We start from the raw sequence: 12,798 nt of genomic DNA, 5'->3' as shown, positions 1-12,798 counted from the left end.
AATTTTCAAAGACCCGAACGTAATTTAAAGCGCCTCAAAATTATATCGTTCCAAATAAAATCGACAAGTTTCTTTTTCAACTAACAAGCAATTGATCAAACGTGAAAATTCGTGAAATAAAATGTTCCAGAAGAATATTCTTAAACCAAGAATATGTACGTGAATTCGTATACTTTTCAATTTTCAAAGAAACATAATTTAAATCGCCTCAAAATTATATCGTTCCAAATAAAATCGACAAGTTTCTTTTTTTCAACTGACAAGCAATTGATCAAACGTGAAAATTCGTGAAGTAAAATGTTCCAGAAGAATATTCTTAAACCAAGAATATGTACGTGAATTCGTATACTTTTCAATTTTCAAAGAAACATAATTTAAATCGCCTCAAAATTATATCGTTCCAAATAAAATCGACAAGTTTCTTTTTTTCAACTGACAAGCAATTGATCAAACGTGAAAATTCGTGAAGTAAAATGTTCCAGAAGAATATTCTTAAACCAAGAATATGTACGTACCATATTCGTGTACGATTGTTTGGGTAGAAAGAGCGTAGTTTTTCGAGTCCCACCAACTAAATTGGGCAAAAAGTCAATCGTCTCGATTAAGACGTGGCCGATTGCGCAAAAAAATCGGCGATTATCGGTGGTGGCGGTGCACTTATATATCGAGCTCGTGGCATCCGGCCAGTGCATCTTATGTAAGAGAGGTTCATCAACAAGGAACGCGATGATTAAATCTCATTAGGGGATCGATTTGGCAACTGTGATTCGAAGGCTGTCCAAATTAATTGGTCACGCGAACGCTGGCTTCGAAGGTCGCCGGTGATCTATCCATCATGACCACGATCCATCGATCTTCGTAAATTTTGGTAATTCATCCGCCAGATAAATTTCCTCCTTGTTGTTGTTGTCTCGATCGACTTTGAAATTTAATTTCGGACATGTATCTTAAAATAGAGAATTGATTTTCTAGCTTTTCGAGTCTGATTCTCTTAAAATCTTCGCTTTAACCATTTTTTTTTTTTTTTTTTTTTAAAGAAACAAACAAGAACGCAAATTATAAATTTTAAATTATTATCGAAATCGAATCGAATTTCTTCGTTACGAGAAAAATTGTAACTCGAGAGAGAAATCACGTTTGAATAATTAATTATTCAAGAATAAGAATCGAAGGAAACAGGTATCGAGATGATTCACCGAGAGGAATCTGATAACTCGATGATAAAGTATCGATTACAGCAAAAATGAATCACGATGACACAATCGTGTGCCGAACAATCAATACCAAATGTTTATTCAACAAATTAAAGATTAAGGAAGAACAAGTTGTGCACACTTCTTTGCGTACCTCGATAAACATTTGTGAGTGGTAAATATCCGGGTATACAAATCCACGTCGAGATCTTCTATCGTCCAAATAAATAAATAAAAAAATAAAAAGAACAGCATTCAAAGATATGTGCATATGAAAAAAAAAAAAAATTATATAACACGATTCAAAATCGCAATACTTTTCGATCAATAAAAAAAAAAAAAAAAGGAAAAAAATCAATCCGATCCAATTACAATCGGCCCCGCCGCCGTTTTTCTCCGCGTTTTTAATCGTCGCTCGATCGATTACGCAAGATTCGATTCGAGTCTCGTTTTACCCGAACAATCGGGGAATTGGAGGAGGAGGGCACGCGAGCCGAGGCAACAGTTCCAAGAAACGGCGACACGGTAGCCAAGGAACCGGCACGAGACGAATCGCTACCGAGAAGCGGTCTGTTAACCCGTTTGCAACAGCTCGAACACGATTTGCGTCACCGTGTCGGAATAGTTGCGTGGAATGCGCGCCACGAAGAAGAAGCGGCGTCGAAACCTACTCCAAGAGGAACAACGCGTCGCTGTGACGAAACGTGTTTCGACTTTTTTATTTAATTTTTTTGGGCCCTTCGAAGATCTGCCAATCCTATATCACAGGATTTGTAATAAAAGTTAGGCAAAGTTATTTGGAAGTTATTTTATTTCGTGATTGATGGTGACGTTTGTCACCACGAATGTGAAGTATGATCGAAGTAAAAATTTTATTCGAGAGTTTTTAATGTAAACAGTCTTTGGAGATTTTTCATGGTTTAGATAGAATATATAATGATGTTATACCGATGGAAATACAAATATTTTTTAAAAGTCTTTAAGTCGTTTTTTTTCTTTCTTTCTTTCTTTTTATTTCTTCAAAGTAAATTATCAATTTTTGAATCTTATGTAAAAATCGTTACGCAATTGTATGTCTTAATGACAATGTAATTTTTTACGAGTCTGCAAATCATGTTTTTAATTTATAATTAATCTTTAAAGATACTTTATATACGATTATATAATTAAATATATGTGTCGTATCTTATGTAATGTTATTTCGTAAAAAAAAAAAAAAAAAAAAAGGAAAAAAAGAAAAAAAAATCGCACAGATCTCAGTCATTCCTCACTCGGTCAAGTTTATAACGTGTTGAAACAATGATTCACAACGATTCTTCGTATCCTATTATTTTCATTGAGTAATACGACATGGAGTATTTTCATGTTTACTCAGTATGTTAATAAACGTCAATATTATTGCACACGCTGTGTCATTCCCTTTACAACCTGTGCAGTCATTTTTTTTTTTCCCCCCCCCACTTTCACGTAGATTTAGTTAGAAATGAATGAATGAACCTTTGCTGAAAAGTGAAAGTGGATATTCTTGCATACACGAGCGTATTGAATCGTGAGTTTGCGAGACTGCGACTCGAATCTCCAACAAGATAAAATTCATTTTTCTTCCTCCACCATTATTTTAACGATTCGAAATGGTGAATTTTTCGATCGAAACTATTACTATCATCCCTTACTTTGCCGCGATCTCATCTTGTTTTTTGTTATTATGGATTATTTTATTATTTACTTCCACGTCATCAGTTCCCTAAAATCTCCCTAAGATCGATCGTTGCATCCCATCATCTCAATCTCCCCACATTTCATTCACCTTCGCTCGAGAAATCGAGCCATCATCCACTTGTCCTCGCGATCGTCGCTTTGCTATTCCGATCACAATCGGACACGAGCACGAATCAGAAGTCATCACAACAGTAAACAACGATTAGTCATCTTACGAACTTAGAAAACCTGACCTCTCTTCGCCGTTCCAACGGTAACTATATCCATACGCATAGATGTGCATACATGTGTACATACAAGGTGTCCTACAAAAGTAACTATTCAAAATTAACTGGAAAGAATCCGAGAATCAGAATCCTTTTGAAAAATCGTTTTTAAATCTTTATATATTTTCGAATCGATTTAAAAAAAAAAAAAACGAGCGAGTTTGATCGATTTTTAACGAATGAATTGCCGTTTAAAATATAATATGGTAAAAAAAAAAAAAGAAAAAGAAAAAGTGAAATTTTGTTTTGTTTTCGAGTGAGCGAGAAAAGAGAAATTGAAGAAATTGAAAAAAGTGTTATTAAAAAAAAAAAAAAAAAAAAATTGTTTTCTTTTACAACACCCTGTATACCAACGCGACAGATTCGAAGAAGAAACGCGTGTTAACAGTAATTCCCAGACAGCGAGGGGAGGACGATTATGTCTAGAATGAATACAGATATATGCGTACACGTGTGTGTGTGTGTGTGTGTGTGTGTATACGACTCGTACGCGTGTGACATCGCGTGTAGTTTTAGCGCAATGATGTCACGCTGTTGTAACGGATCGTGACGCGGTACTTTGATTGACCGATAGATGTTACAACCGCGAATCTCGTTTCTGACCTAAACGATGACGCATACGAGAGACGCTGTGACGTTTTGATTAGACACGATGCATCTTGCTCTTTCTCAGAGGTTCTCATCGGTTCACCATGGTAAAGTCCAACTCTCTTATCGATGATAACGATACTTGCAGATAAGACGATCGTATTCGATTATTATTCTCTCGTATTTTTTCGATTATTATAAGAGAGGAGGTTATGAAACAATCAAAATTTCCCTCCGTGGCGTCCATGTTTCTTTCGCGTAGTCACGTGACTGTATAAAGCAATACGATTGGATACAATTATTAAGAGAGAAAACATTTTGAAAGTTTCGAGTTAGGTTAGGAATTTAAGAACATCTCTTTGTAAATCAAATTTTCATTCCGTTGTGGAATGAATCTGCTTTGAATTCAATTGAAGGAAATGAAAAATTTCGAACGGTTACCAAGCTTGTTGTAGTTTGCGTTGAAGCAGGTAGAAATGGAGAACAGGTTGATACAATGAAAATCCTCTCTGTTTGTAGGTATAGATTGTTTGCTTCGAAGCAGGAAATATTGAATTTAGATAAGTTGACACGTCGTTTGTTGGCTTTAAATCTTTCTCAAGTATTACTGGCTTCGGCTGGAATAAAATTTGTGTGGGGCGATAAATTGCAACAGACATTGCGACACCTGTTCCAAGATGATTCAGTATTAGAAATGAGAAAGACATTCTCGTTATTTTATTTAAATTATCCGAAATAGAATATTCTCCGATTATATCGCAAAGAAGGTGTTCATAATTTTTAAAATTTTAAATTTGAATAAAAATATAAAGTGTAATTCTATCCGTGTGTAGAACAACACGAATTTAATTTTTACGCATTACTCATATTGGTACGATTAAAATCAAAGTGGTGCGATAAAAATAAATAAGTCTCGTTGAAATAAGTGGCATGATAAAAATAAATAAATATAGATACGCTCATATTTCATATTCAACAACAAAATAAGCGATACGATAAAAATAAACGAATACGTAACTTTGTATCTTATTAAAAATCGAAGTTCTTGACTCGGTCAAGAATATCTGCACAAATTTAAATTTAATCACTTGTACGACTTTTCTAATACTACGTTCATAAATTTCCCGAACAAATCGTTATTTTTTATTTATTTTTAAATCGCTAATCGATACGATTTTATCCAATACTCTTAACCATCTCATTCGCGAAACTAACAGAGCATTGTGAAACTTTTAAGCACTTTTCCAGAGAAATGACGTAATAATCATTGGCTCTTGTCAACGAACGACACCAATTAAAGCGTAAAAAAAAATACATACATATATATATATAAATGAAAAGGCAGAGAAGCGACAGAGGCAAACGAAGAATCGGTGAGTCACTTCGTCTTCAGCCGAGATTAATTTGTAAAATTTTGAATTCCCCCCTCCCTCAACACCTACTCAAATAGAATATGATGTCATTCGTACGCGTCAAACAGTCATCGCGAAAATATGCGTAATTACGCGAACGAGGGAACTTGTCACTTGTGATCTCGATAACGAGACGACGACGTCTCGTTTAATTGCTTCCTTGGTATCTCTAACTTTCCCTCGACTCGTATATAATACCCACTTGAATCAACACTGGTAGACAAGTTCCACCAGCAAAGTTGCATAAAATTGCGTATAGACGCAGAACAAGATAATATTTCCTTTTATTTTCCTTCGAAAATTATCGAACGTTTCGAACAACACGATTTGAACCGCGTGTTGAATCGTGCGAAGCTTCAATTGCGGTATCCAACGTTTTTTTTTTAATTTTAAAACTGGAGGAGAAGAAAATGAACGGATACAAGAATGTTTGGAAGGAGGTTGAATTTTTGATTGAGAAACGAGATGCTGTAACACGAAACGAAGAAAGGAACGTTCAATTTTCGAAGGGAAATGTTGAAGGATGAAGGAAAGAAAAGGAGAGAAAATAGAACAGAGATCGGGATAAGAATCAGCGTACTCACCGATTTGAGAAAGGCGCCCCTGCCCTTGTAGAGCAGGCTGCTGTGAGGCCTACTGCTCCCATGCTTGTGAAGCATGTTCAGTCCCCTGTCGACGCTCATTCATAAATCTATTTTGATCCACAGCCACCACAGAGCGAATCGTTTCGACGAAATTGATCGTTAGATTCTACTGCTAGTTTCCACTCGTCCCAATTTAATAATCTCTTGCTGCTTCCATCTAACCAAATCCTTGGGGGATTTTTTCCAACGAGACTTTTTTCACAGATCATAGGAGTACATTCAGATGCTTCTTTTGCTCGTTGCGATTACACTGCGAGACGAAGAGTTTATTAAAAATACCTTTTCTCCGATATGAATTTGTTCTTTAAACAATTTCTTTGATTTTCGATTAAGATCGAAGATCTTTCGATGTTTCGATTAAATTAGAATTGGAGGAAAATTGGAGGATGAACTCGTAAGGGGAGGGGGCATTGTTTTGATAACTTGTCGAAAACTTGCATCGAAAGATAACGATTTTGTTTGGGCAGGATCAAGGTAAACGGGTCGATCGATTCGATATATCCACGGTTCTCACAATAATTCTCTGGGGAACAGCTGTTCAAATAAAAGATGTTTTCTTCGAGTAAAATACTCGAGACGACGCTTGTGAACGGGTATGCGTTCGCAACTTCGTGTCGGAAATTTTATCATACGAATTTCACCGCGTTTGAAATATTTTGAAGTGCAATAATTGAAGGAAAGTGTGAAAATTGATTGAGAATCGATTCGATCGAAGATCTCATCCATGCTCGTTATTTAAAGATTTGGAAATAAATAGATTCGGAACAAACGCGGTGGATTTCGAAGAAACGAAATTACAGATAGAAATTTTTATCTCGCGCGATTAAAGCTTCTTTAATCGTTTTGATCGAGAAAGATCAAAGAATTTTTTTTTAAAGCTGCTATAAAACGAGATATTCTTTTTCATCAACCATCTAGATATTGAATTTCAAATTTAAAGATCGATAAAATTCTCCTTTTCATTGCAAACGCAACAGTTTTAGAATTTTTATATCCATTCCCTGTTTTCAATTTTCTAACTTATCGGAATCATAAAACTTAAATTTCATCAAATTCATCAAATCTCTCGGATTTCCAAGCAAAAAAAAAAAAAAAAAAAAATTTAAAAATTAAAAATAAAATTGTCATAATAATAATAATAATAATAGATGCAACGCAAGAAACAGAAAGATACTAAAAAAAAAAAAAAAAGAAAAAAAAAGGTTTATCAGCGAGGCTTTATCAGCGGCGATAATATCGGTCGTAAAAGAGATGGCGATAAGGAACGGCAAGGATTATTTTCGTCGCTCAACGGCCAATTTTGGGCGGCCGGTTTTTGTATATGCAACGAAGCCGCTCGCGACGAGAATCGTAACGTCCGCTTCCGGCCGGGGAAGTCACGTATCGGCCACGCCATCGTCTCGCGTGCGAGGTTAGGAATGCACGTGGCTTTTGTCTCCCAGCCGGCGTCGAGACGCGTCTCTTCTCCGTCGTGCATTTCTATGCAGCCGGCCATGCGGAAGTGGCGCACGCAACAAGCGTTACGCAACGAAAACTTGCGCGATCCACGAACGTTTCGACTCGTTCACGTGCCACCGACGCTTTCCAAACCCATCTCTCCCTTTCGAAGCTGGGAATAGGATCGGGCGGATTTTTTAATTCTTGAAATTATATCGGCTCGAGTCGAATTAAAAAGTATAACCGACGCGCGCTGTCATCGCTTCGAAAAAAAAAAAAAAAACGAGGAATCCGCGCCAAAACTCGGTACTCGACTTGGTAACTCGAGCTACTACGCGAGCCGCCATTTTAATCGCGACACCTCGTCGTCGAACGATCCCGATCCACCGTCGAAATCCAATTGTAAACCATATAATATAAAAATACCAATTAAAAAAAGGGGGGAAAAATCCTCGCACCTTCCCAATTGAAACGTTCGACGAGAAAAAAGAAAAATTTACACGTCCGTTGAGAGATGGAAAAAGATCTAGATCGAATTCACTTGGAATAAAAATAAAAACTTCGCAGCCGTATATATATCATTCAACAATGATCGGTCGGCCTCGGTTCACCGCGCACTACTGTCGACCGCCACGCTCCGTATATACCGTTTATATACACGCGCGTTAAGGTGATCGAACCGATACACCACGCTATTCGCACACCGTTCACCGAAGAAACGCGCCTTTGCTCGGTTCGCCTCCTCCGTGTTGCATCGAGTCGAGCAGCGTTCGATGACGAGCCGTGGACGGACTAACGCCTCGCTCGTGCCCTCGTTGCTACAAATACCCGTTATCATCGGTGCGCTCGTTATCACGAACAGAGGCGAGGTGAGTGAGTGAGAGAGGGAGAGAGAGGGAGAGAGAGAGAGGAATCAGCTGGTCCCGCGGATCGGTGGAGCACTTGTAGGGGGAGGGGAGAGGAGATAGCAGCAGTTTCCGAGGAATCGATGATTCATCGATCGCAGAGGAGGGGGGGAGACGGACGAGAGACTCGGTTCTCAGGGAAGGATGTAGTGCAACGGAGAGAGAGAGAGAGAGAGGATGATGGAGGGGAATCTTTTCGAGGAGAGATGCCTCGCCCCTGAATATTTGAGTAAGATGGAGGAGAAGTGATAAAAGAAGGAAGTTGGGTGATTTATTGGGGAATTTTTTCATTTTCTTCTTCCCCCTCGTTGCGATTATGTTTAATTTCTTATTCTTTCGTGAATATTTTGAAACGAATTGGTCGTTCGAAGGTATTAAATATAGGCTAATTAAATATTAAAATAAGGAAGTATTAGGAGAATTTTGGAAGAATTATTGGGGTGAAAGTGAAAGTTCAAGCTAAACTGTCTTATGGACCGTCCTTGTTGAATCGGGATTGTAAGAATTGAAATAATAGAACGATCTCGCCAAATGATCGATTCTTTAGCAATAAGCGAGTCTTTCCTATGCAACCTTAACACGTCCTTTCCACCCACGATGTCGCAACTGATGAATAATTAAGCAGTGTTCTCATTGAAGCATCAGAACGCGACTTGATTAACTCTTCCACGAACTCATAAACCGTCTCGATAAGGACCGATACCGACCTTATATGGAATCCTCATCGATCGTTCCATTGAATCCATATCCGCTTCAAAAATTCCACCTTTCTGTAGCGAGATCGTATATACCCTTCGCAGATCTCTTCTTAGATTACAATATTTATCAGCATTTCTCTTTTGAAAAAAGAGAGTCACGAAATTTTTTTACAGTTTCTCTCATTTAAATAGTTTACTGTTACTGCAAGACTGGAATCGAAATGTATCCAATTATCAAATGTCTAAAGACGTGTCTCAAAAACGTATACGTGAAATTTCTATTCTATTAGTTGATAATCTTCGTTATTAGATTACATTGTTGTTGTAAAGAATGATTTCCATTATTAAAATACTATTGCTGTCAATCTACTTCCTCTATCTCAAAAAAAAAAAAAAAACCGTATCAATTTCCTTACTTCTCCTTATCTACTTTACACAAAGTAGCTTCAAAAAATTTATTTACGAATATTTGCAAAAAGAGACTCGAGCAATCACTGCTTCAGATCTTGAATGGACATAATCCTCAAACAGTATCATTCTAAATTCTCCTTATTCACCTATTTTATACGCGTTAAAAAAAATATTTACGAATATTTGCAAAAAAGAACTCGATCACTGCTTCAGATCTTGAATGTACATCGACTCATAATCCTCAAAGTATTGCTATCATTCTCCGCCCACTTTATGCTCGAGGTTTAAAAAAAATTATTTACGAATTATTATTTGGAAGAAAGAGCTGGAATCACCGATTTATAGGGAGAATCGATGTTGAATGGAGAACGACTAATCGGTCCCATTCAGTTATCCGGCGCGGTTGGAGGGACGCGAGTCAATTCATTAGGCGGTGACGTAATCGTCGTGGCGAGTACTATGATCGAGCGAATTGTGTACGGTGCACAAGGGATGCACGGCGGCGTGCAGAGTTCGTGGCATCGCGGAATCTAATTGACATCCTTACCGCGAAACTCGAGGGTCAAACTTATTTGTCAAGTCGCCACACGATCCTTTACTCTTCTCCCCCCTCTTCACTTCTTATTTCTTTCTCCTTCGCGGCTCGAATAAAAGTTTAGCGAAACGGTCGATTACCGATCACGCAATTGAGATTTTTTTCTTTTTTATTTCGATGCGTCATACGTCGTGCAATAAAATTGCTCGTGATAAGGTTAATGTAACGAGAGTGTAGTTGATGGACATCTTTACGCCTTCTCGTTGAGTTAATGATCTTTTGATGAGATGATGCGTTTGACTTTTTTTTTTTTTTTTTTTTTTGTTATTGATACGATACGTGAAAGTACGTTTGGTTGGCGCGTACAGGAAATGTAAATATCAGTTAAGATATCTGTTATCAAAAAAGCAACAAAAATGTTAAGATTTAATTTTCCATCAAAACAACTTTTAATTTCTTATTATCGAGATGTTTGATATTGTTTGTTTTATGAAATATAATAATAGTAGAAAGGTAATAAGTAGTAAAATATTGAGAAACACGAAATCAATATTACAAGGAATATTCTGAGAATTCGATGGGTCATGATATTAAATTTTCTCGAGCGAATGATATAATAATTCGCAGAATTCTTACGTAACAGTTTCCCAACGGATTTCTTTGCATTTGAAAATGCTTCGCGCGAAACAACGTTCGTTTAACTGGCTCGAATGATTCATCTCTAACTATAGATGATTCGAACCAGCGGCGAACCGCGTTCACGATTAATATCTTCACTAATTTCGAGCATTTCACGGATTCGTTTTTGACCCGATTCCACGAAGGCGGAAACCTTTCGTAAGACGGCTACCTTGAACTTGAACTCAAGAAGGACGATTAGGTGTCACGAGTGGCGTAACTCGGGTGACTCACTTTCGAGTCAAGGATGTCACGACTCCCGAGCTCGTGTACCCGTTTAACCCGTTTTCGACCGTGTATTTAAATCGTTTCACGACAATCACGTTCGATCGAACGTCGACGATTTTCGGTATCGCGCCAATCTATATATTTTTCAAGTCGAAATCTTATTACTCCGATGATATTTTCGATGCTGGATTTATACAAATATAAGGAACAATTTTTCGACCTCGTGGTCATATAGAGATAGGAATATTTTCTATCAGAAATTTCCAGAAAAATGGTCAATAAATCTTTCGATCGAACATGCGAATCCACAAATCTTCACGATAAAGAAGAAAATTCCATGCTTCAAAATTACTCTCGATCGCTACTATCAAATTTTTAAATAAAATTCTTGCTACACCCAATCGATTACGGGAAAGAAGAAGAATATTTCTTCGATCCTCACTCCGATATTTTCTGACGCTGGTAAATAAATAAAGAAGAACTTTTCGCTCGAGCGAACATATTCTCTTATCGAATAAGACGAAAAAGAGAATGATTTCCGCATCCTTTATCCCTAATTTAACGGCGTTTCCCCGATTAATTGCGCGCGCAACATGGTTGCCCAATGAATTTCCACCGTGTTATTTGTCAAATAACGAATCGCGAGGGAGCAACGAGAGCGCGAAAGATCTCGATCGTAATGGCGTCGTAAATAACGCGTCCCCCGACCGAGCGAAGATTAAAAGGCCTCGAGATTAGAATATGTTGGAGAGTTCGATTGGGTCGGATGTTTCGCATAGCGGCCGGTGCGTCGAACCTTGCCCACCCCGTTCCAAAGATCCCGCGCCTCAGCCTTCCTCTCTATTAGGATGCCGGCCATACCTTGGGAGGAACACGCTCTATAAGAGGATACCCCCCTCCTCTTACACATAGCTTATCAAATCTAGTTACGCTCCACGGATTTCTACCCTTTCATTCGATTCTCGTCATCGCGGTTTATTTAGCAAGTTTGTTAAGCCGCCGGCCTTTTAATTATTATTAATTATCCCTTCTTTTCAGCAAGATATTCGCTCGAAGCGAAGATTTGAACTTTGTTTGGATGGAGGAATCTTTAAGGGGATGTGTGTGTGTGTGTGTGTGTATAAGATGTGAATGGATGGTTTTTATAAAATTTAGCAGAAAATATTCCAGATATGTATAATTGCAGGAAGATAATTTGTTAAAAACTTGCGAGCTTTTAAATTGATTCTCTATCTCTGAAATTCGAGTCAATAATTCGAACGATTCTAAAATGTAAGGCGAACTGGCAATTAAGATCATCGAGGGCCACTCAAACGATCGAATTAAAACGATCGAGCTCGAGAACAGATCTAAAGTACGTGTTTCTAGGTGCACGTTGCCTTCCTCGTGTCTAAATCGAGATGCACTTCAATCGAGCAGTCCCTGCAACTATACTTAATACACTTAACGAACGCACCAGCTACTATTTGTTTCAAGATTGCGATCGAGTTTCCGCTCGATTTTAGGAAATGATTCTCGTATCGAGTCAAAGACTCGCCTCGAAATTTCTCCGATCAAAAACGATGTCTCTAACCGATGAGTTTATCTTTCTTAATTAAATTTATTTAATACCTTAAAATTATTGTCAATAGTTCATTTGTTTCGATTTTAAAGATGGATCTTTCGATCATCGTCAAGCAAATCGCGATCGAACGATATCGATTGGCTGGTTGAACAATCCATCGATTATTTAGAGAAAAATTGGAGGATGAGGGGAAGGGAAATACGCACGTGTTTTCAAACGAGTTTAGAAAGCGACGTCGAAATGAAATTCGCCTAGACGCGGTAAGTCGTCGGGGAATTAGAAAGTCGTGACGCATCGCGGTTTCTTCCGAAACCGGAAGAAACGATAGCGAAGAAGCTCGCGTGACGAGCCCTTCCGGAAGTATAATCGATCGACTCTTATCCTCGATCTCGCTATCAATCGAATTTTCCAAGTCATTCTCCCCTCTACGTGCGGTTAAAGATAATTCATTTTATTAAATTTCGTTAAATACTGACTATATTTTACGAAAATAACTTAAATTTTTCATAAATATTTAATC

At 37.8% G+C, this 12,798-nt stretch overlaps 1 protein-coding gene across 5 annotated transcripts in view; it reads right to left on the bottom strand.

Moving 5' to 3' along the window:
- The window catches only part of Sarm (sterile alpha and armadillo motif), a 118,568-nt gene that overhangs the window by 33,218 nt on the left and 72,552 nt on the right, over positions 1-12,798 (bottom strand). For 2 of the 5 annotated variants that reach the window (XR_015292418.1, XM_012493764.3), the window contains exon 1: positions 5,763-8,053. The exons of the other annotated variants lie outside the window; for them this stretch is intronic. Coding sequence is in view for 1 of the 2 variants with exons in the window: in XM_012493764.3 (XP_012349218.3) it covers positions 5,763-5,861 (99 nt within the window). In the remaining variant the exon portion in view is untranslated. Of the gene's footprint in view, positions 1-5,762; positions 8,054-12,798 lie in introns of those variants that run through there. 5 annotated transcript variants of the gene reach the window in all.

The sequence above is a fragment of the Apis florea genome, unplaced genomic scaffold (genome assembly GCF_048593485.1).
Source record: "Apis florea isolate Af1SG1 unplaced genomic scaffold, ASM4859348v1 contig_3158_pilon, whole genome shotgun sequence".
NCBI lineage: Eukaryota > Metazoa > Arthropoda > Insecta > Hymenoptera > Apidae > Apis > Apis florea.
The sequence above is the reverse complement of the archived record's forward strand: the minus strand, read 5'-3'. Positions and strand labels throughout refer to the sequence as shown.